At 42.1% G+C, this 25312-nt stretch overlaps 1 protein-coding gene across 28 annotated transcripts in view; it reads right to left on the bottom strand.

The window, feature by feature from the left end:
* ptprsa (protein tyrosine phosphatase receptor type Sa) overlaps window positions 1-25312 on the bottom strand; it is a 207822-nt gene that overhangs the window by 108037 nt on the left and 74473 nt on the right. For all 28 annotated transcript variants that reach the window (XM_084117266.1, XM_084117276.1, XM_084117265.1 and 25 more), the window contains one exon: window positions 10689-10857. In XM_084117266.1, coding sequence (XP_083973392.1) covers window positions 10689-10773 — 85 coding nt within the window. In that variant the 5' untranslated portion in view covers window positions 10774-10857. The remainder of the gene's footprint in view (window positions 1-10688; window positions 10858-25312) is intronic.

The raw sequence follows: 25312 nt of genomic DNA, 5'->3' as shown, positions 1-25312 counted from the left end.
TCCTTTCAGACTCTTTTTCTCACGTTAAGAAGTGCAGAAACGCTTATAATAACATGATTCTGTCGCCTCCATTTGGCGAGTCTCCAATAATGGGAGGCTCGGGTTGACGGATGACTAACCATAATCATCGGAGGAAAAAAGAAACCTTCTCAAGCTTATAAAAACAGCTCCATTATGCTGAGAATTAGAAAAATGCAGGCGCAAAAAAATGTCAGCCCATCAGGGGCGTTTTAGGAAAGGGGAGAGAGCATCACTTGACGCCCATCTTGTTTAAAATAGCCACCTTTCAACCACTGATTGAGGCTTATCTGAAAGGGTAAAAAGGCACATTTCGGTATCATACGTACTTTACCTCTGAACAAGGCAATTACGGGGATCCCAGTGCCGGATAATGTCCTAAGTGGCTGTAATTTGGGAAATCAATGTGAGCAACATGTTCCGGCCAAAACATCTGTAATGTTTGGACTCTAAACCAACATCTACATACAAGCCAAGCACCTGCTCTTAAAATAACAAGACCGGGGTTCGACACTGACATTATGGAAAGTGCGTTTGCCTAGATGTGAAGAAGATCTTTAGATTCAAAGCAAACCACAAAAATGACAACAAAAAAAGTTCTTGTAGACTTAACTGAAAGTCTTTGCGACGCTAAAACGAGTAAAACTAGGAGAGAAAGTCCTGGTGAGAGGAAAAGGACTGCCGCAGGTTTAGCTTCGCCTGCTTGAACACAGAGATTTGTGGCCGTGTGCTCGACTGACTTCAGACCGGCCGCGGTTCGTCCTCCCAGGCGGACTCTCTCTCATTCTCTCCCCGGCCACACGAGGCCAACACGCCTATCGGTCAGCAGATCTGACTTCAGACATCGCCATAGCAACACGCGAGACGGGCGTTTTTTAACTAGCTAAGCGACTGCAGCGAAGGCTTCATCAGAAGATGCAGAAGACTAACAGTCCCAGCCAGGAGAGCATGTGCAGGAACGATAAAAGGACGGAGGGGGGAACACACGATATAAATATCTGGTTATGTGGCATAATGCAGAGCATTACTCAGAGACGCAGTTGTGGAGCATCTGTGAGCAACTAAACCGACTCAGAAATGATTTCTAGACAGATGGCAGTAAAGGTCGAATGTGGTTTCTGTGCAGATGTTTTCATGAGGTCATCATTAACCCTAAGCGGGTCATTTGGGTCTTTTACAGGCGAGCATGACAGCGCCATTCGGGACTAACACGCTGGTTTCTATTAGATAATGTCTTAACATATAACATAACATATAACATATAACATGATATAACATCAAGCCTTGAAATGGCATAATAACATATAACAACATTAAACAAATAACATGACATAACATCATAACATAACATGACATATAACAGAACATAAAATATAACAGCATAACATATAACAACATATAACATGACATAACATAACGACATAAAATGTTACATAACATATAACATACCAGTTGCACCAGATTCTATAATACAACGGCTTTTAGGTTTTAATAATAACAATAATACAATAAAATAATAAAAATGATTCTAATAATAAAATGAGAATTGATACCTCTTAAACATTGCCATTTGTGTCGCATGCACCGGTTTCTTTAATACAATGAGTTTTCAGCCTTATAAGTAATAATAATAATAATAATAATAAATTATTTATTAATAAAAACAATTGAGATCTGCACCGTTTAATTTTTTTTTTTTAAAGACTATATTAAAGCTCTCACTTATTGAATGAGATTTAGTGGTTTACTTTTTCTTCTCATATTGATCAGCTCATTCCATCTCTTATTTTTAATCTGCATATCAAACATTGTCTCATGTGTCTATTTAGATTTTTATTATAAAAGGAGAAAAAAAAAGGACTTAATCGAACAAAAGCTTATAAAGATATGCAAACAACGGGAAGTCACTTGTTTGTTCCCGCTGTGCTTGTCCTCTTCCCACAATTCTCCTGTCATATTACTATAATTAGCGCTGATTATGATACTTCAGGCCGACCCCTAATGAGCCGCTGTTTTCTGCAGGAGTCTGGATAAGAAAATCTTTAGCAGGTGTGGGGTGAGCAAGTCAAAGTCTACCGAGAGCTTTAGGAAATTAACTTTAACAATAAGGCCAATTTTGCAACTGAGACGAGGAGGAAATTGCAACAATCTACAGTGATTTGCAGCGTCCTCGGGCGATTGGTACTTGTTGACAGGCCTCGTAAAAACGGACACCTGCGATCGCTCGAGGGTTAAAGACCTCGGACTGGACTGTGGGAATCTCACAAAACAGAAAATGTCTTACTTTGCAATGAGATCATGATAAAACTATAAAAGACAGATGTGAAAGACCCAGCTGGATGTGTGCTAAAACACAAATACTGCTGAAGAAATGTAAGCGCCACAAATATCATCGTGTCAGTCAGGCTTGAATTCAATGGCTGACCGCTTTTAATTGTCGCCGTGACATCAATTATGCAAATGAGAACAATAAACAAACTAAAACGCCTGGGTTTTGATCAAAAACACAAACAAAATCATCACATATCCACCTCAGTACTTGCAATACTGTCTTGATTAACTGTTTAAGCAGAAATAAACCGGACTTGATCGTGGAGCCACAAAGAAAGGCTTTTCAATCTATTGAGTCTGATGGGACTCTGGTAAAGGGCTCAGTCGCTGATGCTGGATCACAGAGGTGACATGCAATAATCATTTTTGACATTCAGCAAATCCGAGCCTGCTAAACTGCTTCATGATTAATCTGAGCTGTTCAGGGAAAGTGTGTGTGCGAGTGTAATATCCAGCAGGTGGAGGTGACGCAATCCGCGAGGCGCCATCTGCTGGTCAAGCGTCTACTGGAGGATTTTAAAGAGATGAACATGCTGTCATCTACACACACTCATGTCTATTGTCTTCTGTGGAACATGAAAGAAGATATTTTGACGGATCTTCAAGCCACTCTTTTCCATACAACGAAAGTGTAGCCTGTAGTGATCAGGAGTTTTCAAGCGCCAAAAAGAACCAAAAAGTGACCATAATAATAGTCAAAAAAAGTCCAAATTTATTTCTATAGCACATTTAAAAGCAACAGAGTTGCACCAAATGACTTGTGCACTGTATTCCAGAAGTCATGCGATAGACTTGCATGAGAAATGGACAGGAATGTAAGTCCTTTACTTCGAAAGTCTGGTATCTCAATTGTGCTTTTGCATACTTTTGACACATGAAAATTGGCAGAAATTAGCATCCAACTTAGAGCGCCGGCGTATTTAATTATTACAATATTTTGCATGATTATTTGCCGAAGCTAATAACTTTGCACATGTCAGCATATTTAGTTTAGTTGTACTTTATTGTCCAGCCTTGGCTGAAAATTGGTCTTTGGCCTCGCTATACATACAACAATGTCAACACAATCAAATTAATAACTTAAAGTCCCCCTGTTGTCAATCATTTTATTCCTTAAAACTCGTCTTTAATCACCAAAATGATTTTTTTTGTTTTCCTTGAACAAAATTCTTCATGCCTTAAAATAGCTTGATTGTAACTCGACACCCTTGCCTCATTTAGTATGCGCAGTTCTATGAATATGCAAATGAGCCCCGCCTCCACTCCCTCACACAGCTCAGAGATCCACTTGTTGACGATCACACGTTGATCTGATTGGTTACAAGGTAGTTTGTGACGTCAGAAACACCAGCGATTTCAAAGCGTGTGTTTGAGACTGTCTTTGGTTCACTGCAGTTTTAAGGAGAAAATACTCAGCAATGCTGTCGACTTATGAATTTACACATGGTTTGTCTTAAAACAGATTAAAAACACCACATAGACACATAAAAAACATTAAAAGCTTGGTTTTCAACACAAGGAAAACTGTCGAGTGAGTGGAGGCGGGGCTCATTTGCATATTCATAGAACCACATATACTAAATGAGGCAAGGGTGTCGGGTTACATTCAAGCTATTTTAAGGCATGACAATTTTTTTTCAAGAGAATAAACGTTTAAATATGTCATTCTGGTGATCAAAGATGAGTTTTAAGGGATACAATTATTGACTACAGGGGGACTTTAATTACTGGATGAATCAGTGTTTTTGAACAAATCTCTTGAATGAATGATTCAATTACGTACATTTTAAGCCACTTGTCGCCACCTAGTGGTGTATCAATGTAATTGATACAATCGTAATTTGAAGCGCCACATTACTTTCAGCGGGTCAGTGCAGATCTGAATGTTCTGGTGAGATTCTGTCAAAGGTTTAACGGACAAATCATTGGCATTTAGTAATGAGAGTTTGAATCGAGATTGCGATCTCTTAATGATTAATCGTTCAGCTCTAAACACGAGTCATACAGACAACTTTTACTGTGCTTTTCTTGAGCTTGATATGGCCTAGTTACAATTCTTGGAAAAGAGCAGCACGAACATTCGTCGAAACATCTACTTTGTTGCTCTACGAAAGAACGTCACGAGGGCGAGTAAACGATGACGGGGTTTATTTTCCCTTTAATAACTAACCTGAGCTTGGTGTGAATGAATAAATATAATCATCAATATGATCTGTTGGATAGATAAATGGATAAATATTTTGATCTTTACCTGATAACTTTTTTTATCACCTCGAGTGGTTAAATTCAAAGATCTACTTCAGCCATGGAGCTGCGCTGGGGAGGTTAAACCTGTGCACTGTACAAGCCAGGTAATGAGGGAGATTCGGGGCCTTTTAGCTGATAACTTTAAAGAGACAAGGCGAAGGCGGGGGTTTCTTTCCCTCAGGGGACTGAAATCTCTCACTTGGAAGCTTCAAAGGAAAAATAAATTATTGAAATCGCTCTCGTCACTTTCTGCCCGAGTCAATCAAAGCGGAGGGGATCTGGCAAGGGCGCAGGCTGCATGCAGACACTTAAGGAGATTGCTAAACGCTACAGCGTCCCGTGGCACGCCGTCTCCCGAAATATCAGGGCGGAGCGAGCATCGCTCTGAGGAACGACAACAAACAAGCCTCTGGCGGGGTTTCCAGTGTGTGACCCTCTCGAGTCGCACGGGTTTATTTGTGGCAATAGCCAACAATACATTGTATGGGTCAAAATTATCAATTTATGCCAAAAATCATTAGGATATTAAGTAAAGATCATGTTCCATGAAGATATTTTGTAAATTTCCTACCGTAAATATATAAAACATGTATTTTTGTGAGTGAACGCTGCACAATCGCCAACATAAATGAACAACTTTAAAGGAGATTTTCTCAATGTTTAGATTTTTTTGCACCCTCAGATTCCAGATTTTCAATAGTTCTATCCTAACAAACCATACATCACTGGAAAGCTTATTTATTCAGCTTTCAGATTATGTATACATCTCAATTTAAAAAATGTACCCGTATGACTGGTTTTGTGGTCCAGGGTCACATACATACAAGAACAAATACATAAACTAAAAAAAAACTAAAAAAACTAAAAAAAAACAGATTTTAACACCAATCACACAACAATGATATCATACAAAAATACACAATACAACATAAGACACACAAAAGGGAATCAGGACAATGCTTTTGTTCTTGAGCATTGTGCAGATTGTGGTGTACAGTTTCGACACGGGATATTTGGGTCCGGTCGACGCGGCGCTGGACGCTGGAGGTTTTCAGGGGGCGAGAGGCTCAGAGTGGGTGTTGTGTGGTCAGACGGAGGCGCACCCAGGCCGATACGACTGTTTTTAGAGCTCGAGTGGAGGATTGTGGGAAAACGGACCCCCGTCTGACGCCTCGTCCCAGAGTGAAGGATGCGGACTAATAAGCGGGTTGATGTAATGCTGATACGTACCAATCAAGAGTCTGGACACACTGTACTAAAACTGTTTCTTATATAGTGAGGATGGAGACTGTGTGTGTGTGTGTCTGTGTGTGAGACTGTATGTGTGTGTGCGTGTGTGTGTGAGAGAGTATGTGTGTGTGTGTGTGTGTGAGAGTATGTGTGTGTCTGTGAGAGAGTGTGTGTGAGTGTATATGTGTCTGTGAGAGAATGTATGTGTGAGAGTGTGTGTGTGTGTGTGTGTGTGTCTGTCTGTGTGTGAGATGTGTGTGCGTGCGAGTGTGAGTGTGTGTGTGAGTGTGTGTCTGTAAGAGAGTGCGTGTGTTTGTGTGTGAGACTGTGCGTGAGTATGTGTCTGTGAGAGTGTATGTGAGTGTGTGTGTGTGTGTGTCTGTGTGAGGTGTGTGTGTGTGTGTGCGAGTGCGTGAGAGTTTGTATGTGTGCGTGAGCGTGAGCGTGTATGTGAGTGTGTGTGCTAGTGTGAGTGTGTGTGTGATTTGTGTGTGTGTGTGTGGGATTGTATGTGTGTGTGAGTGTATGCGTGTGAGTTTGTGTCTGTGAGAGAGTGTGTGTGTTTGTGTGTGAGATTGTGTGTGTGTGAGAGTATGTGTGTCTGTGAGTGTGTGTCTGTGAGAGAGTGTGTGAGTGTGTGTGTGTGTGTGCCTGTGTGTGATATTGTATGTGTGTGAGAGAGTGTGTGTGTTTGTGTGTGAGACTGTGTGTGTGTGAGTATGTGTGTGTGAGTGTGTGTCTGTGAGAGAGTGTGTGTGAGTGTATATGTGTCTGTGAGAGAGTGTATGTGAGTGTGTGTGTGTGTGTGTGTGTGTGTGTGTGTGTGTGTGTGTGTGTGTGTGTGAGGTGTGCGTGCGTGAGAGTTTGTATCTGTGCGTGAGCGTGTGTGTATGTGAGTGTGTGTGCTTGCGTGAGTGTGTGTGTGAGATGTGTGTGTGTGTGTGTGTGTGTGTGTGTGTGTGAGAGAGAGGTGTGAGATGTGTGTGCGCGTGTGTGGAGTGTGTGAGGTGTGTGTCTGTGTATGTATGTGTGCGTGAGGTGTGTGTGTGTGTGAGTTGTGCATGTGCGCATGTGTGTGTGTGTGTGTACTCATAAGCTAATTGTGTAAATGTAAAGCCACTGGACTTTCTGCACAGACACACACACACACACGCACACGCACACACACAAAAACAAGCCCCCAGCTTTATTACCACAGGCCAGATTTATTCACAGCCCTTTTTTCTTTTTGATTAAAAACGTCTCCTCCACATGTTGATTTATGAGCACAAGAGCGAGCCGAGGGAGGCGGTGAGGATGACATCATGCAGTTGGCAACCTCTCGCAGAGGTGACATCCACTCGCTTTGTGTCTGTGTCGAAATAAAAGCCTGTGTGCGTGTGTGTTCAGCTGAACGACAAAACCACCACAGTCATGTGCACATCATCTTACACAGGGGCTTATGAGAACAAAAGTGATTTAAAGTCAGTATGCAACCCAATTTACGCCCGTAATTGATGCATTTCAGAGTGAATGAGATATTAAGAAGAAAAAAAGTACAGAAATTGATTAATACATCAGTGTTGGGAGCTGTTAACTACCAGCAATGCTCCTAGCTTAACTACGCTGTAAAAATGTTATGAAGTTGCAAATAAAACATCATTTTAATTGGTCTAGTTCAACATTTTGTTTAATTTGATGTGTTACTTGCCATTTTTTTCTAATTGTTTGCTAGATTTACTAGCAATTTCTACTTTTTAACACCAATTTTTTTCAATGTACATACAAGCGACATGTTCCCAATTAGAAGTGTTGTAGAATAAAAAAACGCTACTTTGCTGTTTTTATGTCATATTGTATTGCACACGTAGCTTTAGCATCATGCTAGCTGATGCAACAATCAAAACGGCTATCCTAAACTCTCATTAGGAAATCCAATTCATTTTAGTGAATCACAAAAATAGTTGATGTAATTGAATTGGTTAAAAAAAAAATATTTTTGTAACTGTGCAAATGTCGCTAACTCTTAAATTTTTGCATTTAAGTGCCAACTCCTTTCCCAAATAAGTAGCTTAACAGTTCCTAAACTCTCATACGAAGCATTAGGAGGTCTAATAGTGAATAGCTAAAACAGTTAATTTAAACGAATCAGTTATTTTTATTTGTAACTTAAAGTGCTAACTGCTAACTTTTAGCACGTCTTTTCCAAAATAGCATGTTAACTCTAGCGTACCGACTTTCAATTTGCAGTAAACTTCACAAATGAGTTTCAAAGCTTCTCCAAAACTGAAAATGACACGAGAACAACAACAAAATGTCCCCCGCTTAGCCGGCTGTGCTGTGCGACAACCTGTCAAGACAGTAATTAGTGATCAGAGCCTGTGAGAGCACAGCAGACGGCAGCGCAGCCAATCAGACGGCGCCGTGCCGAGGCTTTCGGTGGCTGGGGGGTTTGAGGGGGGATTGAGTGATTAGTGCTCTGGGAACATGTGCACTGCCTAGTAAACATCTGAATCACAGCGACCCGCACACAGACTCAAGACAAACACCAGGAGCAATTTTGAGGGTGTCACCATTAAAAAACAAAGTCTGATAGTGAGTGATTACATCCCCTACGATTATAAGAAGGAAGGCATTGCATATTAAAGAAAGAAAAAACACACACACACACACAAATGTGGTCTCGTTAATGTTTCAATTGTTTCTCCTAGACTACACTGAGCATGAACGGACGACAAATGGAGGCTGAAGAACGGATCTCAACAACGACCCAAACTGTGAACACATTCGTCCGAAAATTCACTATTAAAGGCCCCCTGAAATCCAAATTTAAGTTTCTCAGCTTTTAGTATGAATATGTTAGCCTTAATGTTATGAATAAGCTGGTGTGTTTCAGAACAATGACAAAATTCACATTTAGGAGATATAAGCATTCAAAACTCACAATCGCTCACTTGCGCTAAAATGGATCACAGGTTTTTATGGACTTCAGCTTCTCATCACATCTTCTGTCCAATCAAATGCTCTCTAGAATCTAAAGCTCCGCCCCCTCTGCTATAAACACCACCTGACCAAGGCGACCGTTGACACACACGTTACGGAGCAATGTGTGTCGGAGATGTGTGTTCGGTTGCTCAAACCATTTCATTCTTGGGACATAAACCATTTCATATTGGTTTTCAACCAATGTCCAGTTGGAAAACGGAATAAAACTCGAGGGCTAGAATTTATTCACACCTCTACTATTGAATCCAGCGTATCATCAGCGCTCGGGTTCGCTTCCATGGTGCCGTCAAGTACCACTTGCAGTCTGTGAGGTAAACTAAACGCTATTGGCTATTTGAAAAGGGGGAGGAGCCATTCAATATGTCCCGCCTTAGCTTCCTATTTCAGTGGAAATTACGTCAACGCATCAAACAAAGCTGCGCGTTCCAAGGCACTTCAGTGGGCCTTTAACTACGTCTTTTTAACTCATTTTGGAGAAAATACATTGTCTATCTGTTTTTGAATGCAGAAACGCATCTGAAGTAAACGTCTCCTTTGAAACGTGAATCTGAATCCAGAATAATCTCACACGTACAAGCAGCCTGCCGACTAGTAATAGTTTTCTCACCCTTATTGCATTCAAAGTGAAGGCATCAGATGTATGTTGCCTTCTCTTCTGGGCCGCCCTACAAAACCAACAAATAGGAGAACAGAACAATGTCGGGCACACAAAGACTGTATCTGACAGCGGCCCATTCTCATGTTATCTCTCAGGCGGCGCTTGAATTACACCTATTTTAGGCTTGAAAGCAGTAGGTGGAGGCTTTACCTCCGCTTTCATCCCGCACTCGCCCCTCTTTACTTCACTTGACTCTTTGTTTTGTTTCCCTAATGCGTCTCTAAACCCATCTTAGGGGAGAAATGGTGCAGAACAAATCCTGACTTCGAGCCTTGGAAATTAAAAGACAGCACAGGCCCCGATCCGTCTGATGAAGAGATATGCACCGGGGTAAAGAGAGACGAAATAATCCGATAAATAGTGATCTCGCGCTTCACGTCTCTACGTGTACGGGGAGATCCTTAAACCCACACAGCGGTTCCTTTTTTATTCTTCTGATGATTATGAAACAGCCTTGAAACTGTAATTGTGCGAAATTATACACTTTCAACTTTCAAAAAATTGGTCGGTGGGTCGTCTGAACAACTAGTTGATTAATTGGCTTTAATCGATTAATCGAGGTCCTATTTAATTAGCTTGGTTTTGGGTTCAACTTTTTGATCGACTAGCGGGTTATTGGGCAGCTAGTTAACCAGTTGATCACTGTTACCCATCCATAATGTTATGTAAAGCTTTAGTAAAGGCCAGAAACTTAATGCTGGCAAAAATAGCCTCATTTCTTAATCAACTTAATGGATGGATGAACTAGTCGTAGTTGTAGTTGACCCAAAATGGCCGCCCTCAACCACTGAATCTGCCAATAGTGTGCCTACAATGGTACTATATCGATGTTGACCCAAAATAGTCGCCCTCAACCATTGAATCTGCCAATAGTGGGCCTACAATGATACTACGTCGATGTTGACCCAAAATGGCTGCCCTCAACCACTGGATCTGCGTCTATTTTGACCCAAAATGGCCGCCCTCAACCACTGAATCTGCCAATAGTGGGCCTGCATTGGTGCTACGTCAATGTCGACCCAACATTGGCTGCCCTCAGCCAATTACATTGACATTTGCATGGCACTTACTCTTAATACTTGGGGGAGGGGGAGAGAAAAATTATATTATGAAAATGAAAAGTCAAGTCTCAGGTGTCTTAAAAGTCTATATTACTTATAGACTTTTAAGACACCTGAGACTTGACTTTTAAGCTCGAGTTTCATCTTAGTTTGCTTACATAAGGCCAAGGAGCCGGTGAGCAGCGGAGACAGCAGCAGGGCGCTCAGGGAGAGCAGGATGGGCAGGTGGCCGGCTGGCATCATGTCACAGATGACCTTTGACCTGGCTGGAGAGCCGCGGCCCCACAGGCTGGAGACGAGGGGTCGGCACACTGGACGTTTGGCACTCTGGAGGAGACAAAACAGAAGAATCCTGATGAGTATTAGCATTCACTGACAGACAGGCGAGATAAACACCAGTGTGTTAACATAGTTTGACCAGACAACCATTAAAAGTTCATTCACAAGCTTTACCAGAACGTTCACTTTGAGCCTGTTCAGAGACTCCCAATTTCAGTTTTACACAACTCATAATTAGTCAGGCTTTATCACTGGATCTAGTCATTATTTACTTATCCACCAATCTTGTAATTACCAAGCCACTCATCAATATTTCAGACGGCGTCTCTTTGTTTTAGCCAAATTGCGATTAATCCCCCCGTCACCACTCTCTTTGCCTCGGGAGTCGACGGGTTGCTGTGTCTCTCACACAGACGGGGCGGAAACCCGGCGAATGTGCTTGTACACCATTTAATTAAAGATGGCAAGAACATCAGATGGCAAGATGGCAAGAGACGCGCTAACACGTGTAGTTGCTTTCGGAAGCACTCGCTCACGTCGAGAATGAAAGAGATGTTGACATGAAGCACTGAGACTGTAAAGAGTGACTGTGTCTTCTGTAGACGAACCTCCAGGCCTGTGTGACTCAATAAGGGTGTTCAAACAAGTCAGAGTCCAAGCTGGCACTTCTTTAAATCTGTGCCTTCAGGTTCTGGTGGAGTCGAGGAACTACTAAACGAACCGGCAAATGGCCAATACTAAATGTCTAAAAAAATCAACTAGAAATAATAGCCACCACAACCACTAAAGGTGAATTCATTTTAAATAATAAATGAAAGATTACCTTGAGTAAAGTTTTTTTTTTTTAGAAGATTAAATAAAGAGAGTGTCAAATGATGGCAAAAGTAATTTAACTGTAAAAATAGGAAAAACGAACAGGTATAATAAAATATCCAATATCAGCCAATATGAATAAATAATAATAATAATGATAATAGTGACATAGTGCTGACATATTGTGAATTCTTAATAAAAATAAGCAAAAAATGATTTTATAATGTTGTATAAAATATTATAACTACAAAATGAACTGATAAATGGCCAAATAAAATTAGACATAAAACACTAAATGCTCCAAGTGAATTTAGGCATCACAACATTATAAATGTACAATATGAACAAAAATTAGTGTTAAGAATTTTAAATAATACTTTTTAAGTGAGTGTCAGATTATGGAAAAGGTCATTTGAAATAAAAATAAGGTAAATTAGCAAGCATAATTAAATAATATCAACCAATATGGAAAGATAAATGAAATAAAATAATAATTAAAAAAACAATATGGACACAGACATGACACATTGTGCATTCCTAATAAAATTAAATATTAACAATATTTCATATAATATGGATGGTATAAGATACAATTATAATAATACTGTTTGAATTATTATTGCATTAGGCCTTTTTGTATACAATATATAAAAAAATACTTATAGTAATTGTAAATGTAATGGAACTTCCAAAAAAATCGCAGTGTAACGCTTCATCAACACTGAAACCCAAACAGTCAAAATTCACAAAAAGCCGAGATCTCGACTGTGGGTGCCGACATAACGCACCGCAACAGGACCCTCTTATTCGTTTCCCCAGAGGGCACATGAGACACTTCAAACTTTAATAAGAAGTCCTTTGTGTCTTCAACACAATGACACAGTCATCACATACACACGCGTGTCAGTCCGCACCGCTACGTGTGCTCTTCTAGTGCAGCGTGTTAAGTTTCCAGAGAGGCTGGAAGTCATAATGCGCGAGTGAGGACCTAGTGACAGCTGGCTTGTCGGCTTTGGGTTTCCTGTCAACCTGCATGGAGACACTTCAAATTCCGCCCCACACAAACAATTGAAAGCGTCAGTCGAGGGATTCGATTGTAGAGTGCCAAAGCAGGCCAGGCATACCCAGACAAAGAGGAGGAATACGTCCCTGATGATTTACGACGCTCCCCTACGCTGGCCGCCCAAGGCCCCCTCCTAAAGTAGCTCCCATTCACCGTGTCTGGAGCGTGAGGTTTTGAAGTTTCATTGCAACGAGACAACAGTGGATCCTAATGACCTATATTCGGCCCACGATAAAGCAACCGAGTTAGGATTGCTAATAAGTGCGACCATAGTTTTGGTGCAATCTGTTATTCACAACAGAATACAGGCGTTCCTCGAATTGACTGCTCTCGATTCATGTTCCTCACCTTGGATAGCCCTCAAAGGCTGGGAAAAGAGGCGCATTTCGACCGCACCATCATACAATATGCACAAGGACCAGTGTGTATGAATTATTGAGCTGTACGGAGAGGAGAATGTTATGGACTTGTTGGGGAACGACGCTACACGCACAGCAACACTATAAACTTTTGCGTCTTGCCGTTGTGTTTTGGCATGCGTTCGCTGAAAAAACGGGAATGTGTTGCACGCAAAACTCGACATCTCCAAACTAACACTAGTGTATTAAACGTGCAAATAATCGAGGATTTTGCCATTATGAGCCGAGGAGATGCCTGAAGATTACAGCAGCGCAACCACTGACAGTCGGTCGAGTATCTTTCTTGCATTTATGCGTTCTCAGGTTCAGTTTTATCTCCCCATCTTTGTCGCTACCTCCGGCCAATATGCTGTATGATTGTTTTTCCCTTTTTAATGGAGAGCACCAGCAGTCAGATGTAATCAGGGTTGCACTCATGACTGGCTGGCTTCCTAATCCTGCACGTTTCCATGCATTATTAACGCTTATATGTTGGATTCAGCACTGAAACGGAGAGATACGGCAATAGACAGGAAAGAAAAGAGAGAGAAAGATTGAAAGATCTGGCATTTGAAACTATCAAACTGGGGTACAAGGAAAAATGCTTGCAGAAATAAAAGGCGTGTTAAAACGAAGTGCATCTACATTCTAGCACATAAACACAACATAAAAAACATCTAAATGAACGTCGCAAACACTTGGACCGTCCAAGTACAAGCCATGGCTGCGGTGCCGCATTAAATGCGTTCGCATTAACGTGAGTGATGATTATGAAATCCGCAGTGCTGTTTATCCTCCCGGGAAACGCTGACAGAGAGACAGAGTTTATGTGCATGTACATGAAGTACGTCCTGGTTTTTGCAGATTGATGCAAGAATGCAAAAATCTAGTAGCAGGGCACGTCGACGAAGAAACCACCGCGCAGACACTTAGAAAACAAACAGATGCAGCTGCGTAACAACTGGCAGGGCGATAGTGTGTGTGTGTGTGTGTGTGTGATTTTTAAAGCTGGGTAATCAGAAGAGGAAGCCAGATTGGAGTCCCCAGCGAGTCTGTGTGAGGGAAATGGAAGGAAGAAACCATGGCGAACGTCCAATTAAAACTCCCAATTAAGCGCCCCAGAGAGCGTTCCTCAATATAGAGATCAAACCGTTGATAGCGGCGCAACCGTGCGTGTTGAAAAGACATCGCACTACAACTTGTCTGCAACGTTCCCTGTAACCTCTTTAGTTACCTTTGACTCAAAAGATATCTTAGACGACAATATCCGCAGATTTAGAAACCAACTAATGCTGTTAGCATGCCTACAAAGAAAGATTTATTTCACAAAGTTAATGTGCGCATTAGCGCATAAGTGCATGCATTTGAGGCTAATAAAAGGCTAATTACACTTCTACATTGGCCAAAGAGCCCAAAGTGAAGCAAAGATAATGTACTACAGCTTTTCTGCAATTCTCATGTAACCTCAGAAACAAGAAACAACAGGGAATCCGCAAGCCAACGAATGTTAGTATGCCCACAAAGAAAGATTTATTTGACAAAGTTAGCATGATGGGCAATTAACACTTCGCATGCATTCAAAGCCAACAGATGCTAATTACACTTCTACATTTAGGTAAAGAGAAAGTGAAATGATGCACGCTGTGATAATTTTGCGCAAAGTAGTAATATGTCAGTACGCACCACCAAAATAAAGTGGAAGGGAAACACAGGCTCCGGATTTTTCACTAATAAAATGGGCCGGCTGATTATACACGCACTAAAAATGTGATGGTTTAAAACCAGATTCAAGACAAAAGACCTCAGAGGGATCTCATAAAACAATGCCTCGGCCGTTTCTATTTACGAGCGAATGTAATATCCCTTAAAGAGTCCCTTGTAATGGCGCCGTTCCCTCCGTATGCTACAGGCACCGTTTTAAACAGAGGCCCTTCTGAATGGCTCTCGATTCTGTCCAATTATCAAGGACACACACTCCTCCTGCGGTCACACACACTTATGTGTCTGTCCGCCACAGTAAAGTGAGAGAGTTTGAGCACACACACATCTGGCTTTCATGTCAGCGCCAGATTTGACTGTGTAGTCCAGGTGGCTCGAGTTCGTGTGTGTCTCTCTTTGGTGTCCAAGCTGCCATTTTGAATTGCACACAAAGAAAGGCCAGCGGCAAAAAACACTATCATATTCAGCCAGAGGTGCTTTCACAATCCCTCCACCATTTTCTCTTCAGTTCTGAGCGTATAGATGGCAATTAAAGTAAACAATAAATCACTGTGTGATATATAATGTCTTATTTAGTTCTGTTATATATAAGATGTAATATAAGTCTCAGGTTCCCCAGAATGTGTGTCTGAAGTTTCAGCTCAAAATACCCCACAGATCGTTTATTATACCACGTTGTAAAGGCCCATTTTTGAGTGGAAGGAAAAACATGCTGTTTTCGTGCCTGTATCTTTAAATGCAAATGAGCTGCTGAGCCTTTTGCTGAGCTCGTGCCTCGGATACTCTGCCAAAATCTGTTTGGTTTTGATTTTCATCTCTTTCGTGGCCAGGCTCACGTGACATTGCAGTTCTTCGTCATCATAAAAGTTTATTATTTTAAAGCCATATCAGTCAAACTTCTGATATATGGTGTTCTGAGCGCACACACCCGAAGCACGCGCACAGAAAGCTGGATGTCAGACGAAGAATAATTTCTTATTCGTTTCTTAAAGGTATAGTGGAGGATCTTTCCGAATTATAGATAAGACCCGCCCTCTCCACTTTTTGAATAAGTTTGATTGATTCACCAGAATGATTGACAATTAGGAGGACCAATAGTATAGGTGATCCACCCGGAAGTAAAAAATCCTCCGCTATACCTTTAACTGTCAAATACACACAAGGTTATTTCAAAAACACACAAAGTTCACAAACACAGTCGGTTTTGTCTGTGAATGTAAACAGCGGGGAACGAAATCGCATGTGTATATTAGATCTGTGTATTAAAGTGAAAGCAGCATAATACACAATAACTACTGCTGAATATGCTGTTAATATAAATCAAACAACAAAGTAAAACTTGGTTGAATAACTTTAGTTGATTTAATAAGAATACATTTCTTACTTGAATGCTGCTGTTAAATGCTCACTCAGGGGCGGAGCTAAGCTATCCCGTCACCAGTTGTAGGCGGGGCCTGTTCTGATGTGACGTCACATTCCTTAATGGCTCATTTTGAGACACTGTTTCATATTTATGGGGAAATAAACAAACAGAGAGGACGGATTTTTACTACAATAGGGTGGTTGTGTGCACACACTGTGGACACATGATTATGCTCAAAAACAATATAAAAGTCACTTTTGCACAATAGGTCCCCTTTAAGGATTAAATTTGACTTGTGACAAGAATAAATAGGACATGTTCTAGACAGATTTTGGGAGATTCATCGCAAAGCCTCGCCATACACAGTGCCAATGTTGAGTAATCATTTGCATTTGCATGTATTTGTGGGAGAATTATGTAAATATGTTTTGCCAGTTCTATCCTCTCTCTCTAATGCTCCACACAGATGCATAACAATCACAGCATTATCAGGTGATTGCTTCTCATTTCAAGGCACACACCTGCCATTGCCGTCATGGCAGCAATCCACAGAGACACAGAGAAGACAGCAACGTCTTCTGTGACCAAAGCCTCCTGCCTTTGTGTTTGTTTACAGTGGCAGCGAGATGATCTACGGCTTTTCCCTGCGCTGCAGATGTGCCGTAGAGCCGAGATGAAATGTTTGATGAAAAATAACACACGCAGGATTCGCACTGTCTCCACTTAAGATGCAGAACAGTGGCGTGGGTAAAAAAACAGGCAAGAGAGCCAGGCAGGGGACTTTTGCCAAGAATACGTCTTTCTCCTATATCCTCTCCAAACAGCCCTTACATAATTCTGGAGTCTTGAGTACAAGCAGAACGGAGGGAGTGTATGTGTGCGCATCAGAACAAAGCGAGCGGTGCTTCACGCTGATATGTCATTCTGAGAAAACCAGGTGGCACGTTTGACCTTTGCGCATTCAGGGAGATAAATCCAAGAGTCCTTTCACTTCTGTGAGAGGAACAGGCATGCTGCAATGCAGTCAAACACGGCACTCACATGAAGTCAAAGCTTTGTGGATTTTACTTCTTATTTCTTAGCTTTGACGCCAACGTCTACATGCTAACTCCTAAACAGGGATAAAATAATCATTTAGAAGATATTCACATTTAAACGTGACAGTCATGTGCACATTTTTGAATCATAAAATTCTCTCTATAGTGATAATGTCCCCTCCCCTCACTGCTACCTGCAACCGATTAGCCATAGCAAGTAGCAAGTCGTGTTTCATGAACTAAAACGCCAAACCTTCAATGTGTCCCATCCAAACTGAGGAAATTTGTCAACACAGCACAGTCCATGTAAAGGCAATTCTAAAAAAAAAAATCTAAACACATTATAAATGTTAGAAATGTATTGCTAAAACACATTACAAAAACTGTGAACTGTGAAGTACTGAATTGTGGGGTTAGACCGTTAAACAGTTAAACAGTTTTTGATTTTTTGGGCGGGGCTAAAACGGTGACTCGATGACGCACTGGAGCCCTACTGTCGATGACGCACTGGAGCCACTGAGGCTGGCCCCGCCCCTACTGTCGATGACGCACTGGAGCCACTGAGGCTGGCCCCGCCCCCACTGGAGCCACTGAGCTCCTGGCCCCGCCCCTACTGTCGATGATGCACTGGAGTCGCTGAGCTCCTAGCCCCGCCCCTACTGTCGATGACGCACTGGAGCCGCTGAGCTCCTGGCCCCGCCCCTACTGTCGATGACCCACTGGAGCCGCTGAGCTCCTGGCCCCGCCCCTACTGTCGATGACCCACTGGAGCCGCTGAGCTCCTGGACCCGCCCCTACTGTCGATAACGCACTGGAGCCACTGAGACTGGCCCCGCCCCTACTGTCGATGACGCACTGGAGCCACTGAGGTTGGCCCCGCCCCTACTGTCGATGACCCACTGGAGCCGCTGAGCTCCTGGCCCCGCCCCTACTGTCGATGACCCACTGGAGCCGCTGAGCTCCTGGACCCGCCCCTACTGTCGATAACGCACTGGAGCCACCGAGGCTGGCCCCGCCCCTACTGTCGATGACGCACTGGAGCCACTGAGGTTGGCCCCGCCCCTACTGTTGATGGCGTACTGGAGCCACTGAGGCTGGCCCTGCCCCTAACAATATAACTAGAGCACATTCGCATCAGTTCACCACTCAATTGCGAGTTACTGTCAGTTCTATAAGTAACAGCCTAGAGTTTGCTAGCTAGCTATGCCTTCGTCACAGAAATGCATATTACCTGGATGCGATCACTTACAAAACAGATTGGTGTCCTTATTTAAATTTCCGAAAAATTATCATATCAAGAAGAGGTGGATTAATTTTGTGAAGAGCCTTGATGGAGAGCTGAGGATCACCACCAACACCCGCCTCTGTAGTGATCATTTTACACAGGAGAGTTTTATAAACTTTTTTACTCTGGCTCTGGAGGCTCAAACATGTATGGCTTTGTAAATCCAATTAAGCTGCTAGGAGCATCCATTCCGGCTGTAGCGGTGACAGTTGAGTGTGGCGACGGCAGCTTTCCCGCGAGTGGGCGTGGTTTCAGCGCAGCCAGTGGACACGCCCCCAGCGTTTGAGAGCAGAATACTGCTAATTTTTTCACGATTTCGATAGCTTATTTTCTTTACTTGGCAGCTTTTTTATCATTCAAATTTGGCTGGGTGGCTAATAATACATTTTTCTGTGGTGTGACAAACTCAGACCACAATTTTGACTTTAATTTCCCCCTTAAATTTCCTGATCAGTGGACTGCTTTGGAGAGACAAGCATTGTCAAGCAGTGGGATATTATTAATTTTTAGTGTAGGACATATTGTCTAAAAGACAGGTCACTGAGTCTTTGACATCAGAAAAGGCAATTTAATTACAAACCTGGCCTGGCTCTGATCTGCATTAGTCCTTGAAAGAAGAATGACGTTAGGTTCTGGATTCTTGCCAAGCCATCTACATGCAATTCTTGCCCTTTAAGACTCAAGTAAGAGCTTTTCAAGGGCCACCCTAGAGGCGGAAATATCGGCGTGTATTCATATTCGGGACCCCAGTGAGGAATAAAATTGCATTAAGCGCAGGTGCCCCCTGGAAATTGGAATAGTTTTCTTAGATGGGTAAATAGCAGCTACGCATAGATGCTAAGGGATTGCCGTATGGAATCATTCAAATCAATGTAAATAAATTGTTATTTGGGAACCTGGCAACCTATGATTCGGCAGCTGCTCAGGAGGATGGGATGGTTCCTTTCAAAGGTGGACAATTATGCTGCCACTCACTGTTATTGGCGGTGAAGCCTGAGGTGGGGTGGATGGGCTGCATTAGCATTTCAGAACTGTGCATCTATTTAGGCTAGGTGTAACCACACTGCCGCAGGCAAGATGTTAGTGCTTTACGCTGCAGAAAACATCCTGCTCTCGTGGTAGGAACCATTGAATTTCAGCATGAATGCATTCTCCAGTCTTGCATTGATAGTGGGATTCAGTGCTTCCTGGTTTTTGGGCACTAAACTGAACAACACAGGTAGTTTTGTTGTGTGTAAATGCTAGGTTAGCAGCACCATAATAGCAAAGCTGCTCTGTGTTGAGAGGGAGTCGGGTTTGTATGTTGCACAAATGGCACCTGAACTACACAAGTGGAGCTGTTCAGATTAAGAGCTCTTTCCTGAAGGATGCCAGTGCCCCCCTAGTCCCATTAACTGAAATAACTTCATTGTGCTAATTAACAACCCTGGGGTCAAATCATCACCTTGTTTATACATGCTTCACTCGACGGGGCCTGCTCCGAATTTGCGAGGAGTAGCACGCTAATGGTGGCCGTGGCAACAAATGGAGAATTCAGCTTTTTTCACCCCTTTACTCACCATAATAAAACCATTTTGCTGAAGCACGTTGACTCCTCACCACTGTAATTACATGACAGCGCTGTGGTGAGTGGGTGCAGGAGTGTATAATCACATTATGACCGCGACTGGAGCCTCGGGAGAAAATGCACCAAGGCAGACGTGAATATGTGCGAGTGAGGTAAGTGTCCCAGGGTTCATGACTGGGCTGAGTAGATGCGGTTCCCTCCCCTCAGCCTGCTGAACCGAGAGAACGCGAGTGAGATGTGTTGAAGACAGAAAACAGATGGCCAGGTTTGGGTTCGTGTCTCATGTCTGTCACCTCCCTCCAGCCCAGTTTGAGAATAACAACTGGCCACTTTTTACGGCTATTATACAAGCTCCGAGGAGGAAGGGCAAACAGAGTCACGGGAGCTCTACCACAATCCCGCTTTCCCATTTTGCCATTCTCGCTGACTGGGCTTCTGAGATGCTGAAACAAGGGAGGAATTGTAGAGCAAGAGTAGGGGTCAAAGGTCAGGTGACCCCACATACCCACTCGGAATGGGGTAGAGGGGCAGTTATCCTCAACTTGGGCAGCCCGAGATTCTGATGTGTCCCTGAACGAGCCATTGAGGAAACAGAGACTACGCTGTCTGCATATGAAAGTACCACTCATAAACAGGCATCGAAACACTAGGTGATTGTTGGAGTTTGACCTTACAAACAGACCATGAAGGGCGTGCAGTGTTCTCCGAGGCTTAGCGCTAACACTGTGTTGAATCAGAAATGCCTCAATCAATGCCCAACAAATCCTTCCCTTGCCAGCCAAAACAAAAAACAAAGTTACCTCTTCGGACGACTGAAGATCTGCAGGAGGGATCAAAGGTGAGAGGTCAAGCAGCTGGTAAAAGCCCTTTTTTTAAACACGCAGCATTCCTGCACTCCCCGTTAGGAGACGTACACTGCCGTTCAAAAGTTTGGGATCGGTAAGAATGTTTTTAAAATAAGTCTCTTATGCTCACCAAGGCTGTAATTTATGCCTGTGATCAAAGCTGTATTTTCAGCATCATTACTCCAGTCTTCAGTGTCACATGATCCTTCAGAAATCATTCTAATATGATGATTTGATGCTCAAAAAACATTCATTATTATTATCAATGTTGAAAACAGTTTTTCTGTATTCTTTGATGAACAGAAAGTTCAAAAGAACAGCATTTATTTGAAATAGATTCTTTTCTAACATTATAAATGTCTTTACTGTAACTTTTGATCAATTTAATTCATCCTTGATGAATAAAAGTATTGATTTCTTTTATTTATTTCCCCCCCAAAAAATGAATAAAAATTCTTACAGACCCCAAACTTTTGAACGGTAGTGTTTAATGTTACAAAAGCTTCTATTTCAGATAAATGCTGTTCTTTTGAACTTTCTATTCATCAAAGAATCCTGAAATAAAAATGTAAATAACTGTTTTCAACATTGATAATAATCATAAACGTTTCTTGAGCATCAAATCATCATATTAGAGTGATTTCTGAAGGATCATGTGACACTGAAGACTGGAGTAATGATGCTTTGATCACAGGAATAAATTACACTTTACTATATATTCACACAGAAAGCTGTTTTAAATTATTATAATATTTCACATTATCACTGTTTTTTGTTGTTGTTGTATTTTTAATCAATTAAATGCAGCCTTGATGAGCAGAAGAGACTTCCTTTAAAAACATAAAAAATATTACCAATCCAAAACTTTTGAACGGCATGCTGGGATGCAAGGCTATTAAAAACAAGTTCATTCAACCCCTACGCTTACACGCGATAACTAACCGCAGCATAAAAAGATGCCAGCATCGCGTGCCATGAACAACCCTGTAGGCACCTCGTTCATGTCAGGCAACTGGCCTTTTTTAACACCATATCAGGCGTTAAGTCAGCGCTGCGTGGTGTGAGGTGTACTGAGCATGAGCGCAAGAGGCGCCTTCATCTCTTTATCTCTAAAGAGATCTGACAGGCCCCTGTGAGCTGCGAGACAGTACCTCTCGCATCAGCTGCCCTGCGGCCTCCAGCTCGTCCAGAGGGTTCGAGCGGTCAAAGAAATGACAAACACTCCCAGAACGAACAGGTAAGAGGATGACAAGTGCTGCACCGGGAGCCTCGCTCTGTCCTCTCGCAGAACCCCTCCATCAACAATGCTCAATTGACTCGCGTTCATGGAACAACGGGTCTAAATAAGGGAGGGAAAACGAGCGGAGTAAATCTTTACTTGCTCTGGGAAGGACGGAGAACGAGAGAGAACACCACGAGGTCAATCCAATCAATCGATAGCAGCGATGGGTTGAGGGAATTGACAGAGGGACGTTTTCCCGCAAGCAAGTCGGGCTGATTATACAACAATCAATTTTTCATTACTGTAACAATTGGCAGCGCTGACCGAAAACGTGCAATTGTGGGAACGCAAATCCAATACTATAGGTTCGATGACTTGTTAGAGATCCGACTATTAGCTAAGGTACGCACAAAGCTCTCATGGGATCTCCAATCAGATGTGGACAAATAGACTCTAATTCTTATCTTAGATACAGCTACTTTAGTTTCGAACCTAATATCGATACTCCGAGTAAGAGTTTCTTTGTGTGTACAAGGGAAGCAGAGAGCTTTTCTGTTCATCGCTCTCTAGGAACCCCCCCTTCTCCTTCACACCGCCCAAGTCTGGTTAGTACCTGCTGAGCGTGAACGGGAATGTGTGGGCTGACTTAATCAAAATCACTCGCAAGGAATTTAAATACTTTAAATTAAGAAGCTGTGACGCTCTTTTCTCCCGGTCTCTCCGGTCCAGCCACCTGGTGCGTTGCGTCTGCTGATTACGGAGAATCGTGTAGGAGGAGGTGCCAAAGAAAAGCTGAACACATCAAGTGTTGGACCTCCAACTGCGCTAGGAAGGAATGAAATGAAAAAGGACAACACAACCTCACGTTGTCCTTATTTTTGTGTCTTTATTTTGGCACCTGCCGCATGCTAGCTCAAAGCAATGGTTCCCTCAATAGGGGAAGGTTGTGTTCAAGGGGTACACTCTTTTGTTATTGCCATTCCCATCTATTCCTCTGAGGCGGTAAAACCTTCGTGCACCTGATATGTGCGCTCTAGACCCTCAAGAGCACTGTGAAACGACAGCTAAGGGTGGTTATGTGGCATCATTTAGGGAGGTGCTTGAATGTAGGCAGATTGTTAAGCCAGGATGGAGCTGTCAAGAGATAAGTGTGTTTGCTTGCTAAATATGTGATGCTAGTCCTTCGTTTCCATCTGTTTGGTTATGAAGAGGAGGGGGGGGGGAGAAAGTACTGTGAAAAATGAAGAGGGTAAGAGAGAGCAAAAGAAGCAGGTTTTTGGAAAACCTGGTAAAAAAACCAAAAAAAACCCTGAAGGCTGTCATTCCAGTACAGCCCAAGCTGTTCGGCTTTCGTCAGGCGTGCCCAGCAAGACACAGCCCGCTCCATATGGCTTGCTCGGATCTGCCATCTCTAGGGAAGAACTGCCTGCGTATGTGCGTGTTGGGAAGAACGAGAGAATAAGTGATTGTGTTTCACTTTGAAATGCTCATGTTTGTGCAGAATATCAAGCCGAGTGTCGTTAACGCTGCCCAGTTCTGTCTAAAACAGGAGCAGACGTCTTTTCCAAAATGTATTTCCTCCGCTTTGTTGAGTTTCCAGAGCGCTTTAGAAACGATATCGAGCCCAGGAAAACTTTCCACAGCACACCTTGCTAAGGGAGATGCTTCCTCCCAAACCTAGCAACCTTGAGCATATTCCCATGGTGAAAACGTGAGTTCCAGACAGACAAACCAAAGCGAACAAAGGTCTTGTGTTTTTATAACAACAACAACAACACCGCAGCAGACATGGCTGTTCAAAACTAAAAAATAAAAAGTTTATGCTTATAAAAAGTAGGCCACATCTGTAGACAAATAAAGAAATAATTGAACAAATATGTTTGTGTATGTCCTATATACACACACACACACACACACGAACAAAAACATTAACATTCTTAATGCAAGGTTAGTATTAATGTATTAATATTAGGATTAATAATAAATAAAACGTAAATCTGCTTCTCAAGTCATCTTGCTTTTTATATTTAACACACACACATATACATTAGGGCTGTGAAACAGTTAATCGCAATTAATCGCAACCAAAATAAAAGTTTGTGTTTTCATAATATATTTGTGTGCACTGTGTATAATTATTTTGTATATATAAATACACACACATGCATGTATATATTTAAGAAATATTTGCATGTATATACTGTATACATAATTTATATTATATACAAATATATTATATATAAATAACACATTTTTCTTAAATATATACATGCATGTGTGTGTATATTTATATATAAAAAATAATTATACACAGTACACACACATTCATTATGTAAACACAAACTTTTATAATATATAACCACAGCTTTGTGCATGGAAAACATGATCTCTTCCTCCCTGATAATGCAGGGGCAAGTGTAAATGGTAACAAGGCCCGAGGGGCCAAACAGACAGGCATTGGGGATTATAGAGTGGGATTGAATAAGCTCGTGTATGAAACACACATGAGAGAAACAGCGCGGGGAGCCCTGTTTACCAGAGCAAGCTATTCCCCGGAAGCACACGGGAGGGGGTTGCTTACACACAAGCAGGGAGTACATGTTGGATCTGGATGAAAACAGATTTGGCTGGAGTCACGTAAAGATGATAGACTAGAACAAATACACTCGGAAAACAAAGGTGCTGCCCGACGGATCAAATTATGGGTAGCCTTCTGCATGTGCAAGACATTTAGAGGGATGAATGTGAGGCGCCACTACAAGAACACTAAAGAACATTCACATGTTGCACAGCCAATAAACTCAACCTTCCTCTAATTTTACCCAATAAACTGTCACACTACACTGTTAGATCTCCAAAATTAAGTTTTATTTGAGGCTCAATTTGACTTTGATTTGGTCACGCAGCTACTAGAACAGAATTACTGAGGAAATAGGGAGGGAAAAGTTCATAATAGAATACTGCGCATGTAAACTATAGTATGCATACTGTAGAAGCAATATCAGCCACCGTTTTTAACATCTCTTTCTTGACCCATTTCATCAAATTTCAGACACATAATATGGATTTAAAATGCTTTTTTTAGTTTATGTCCCACTTGTTGAAAAAAAAATCATTCAACGTAACGAGCAAGTGTCAACAATGCAGCGTACAGCAATTGCTGCAGAATAACTTCCGTTTCACATGCTATT

This window comes from Abramis brama, assembly GCF_963993115.1.
Source record: "Abramis brama genome assembly, chromosome: 6".
NCBI lineage: Eukaryota > Metazoa > Chordata > Actinopteri > Cypriniformes > Leuciscidae > Abramis > Abramis brama.
The sequence above is the reverse complement of the archived record's forward strand: the minus strand, read 5'-3'. Positions and strand labels throughout refer to the sequence as shown.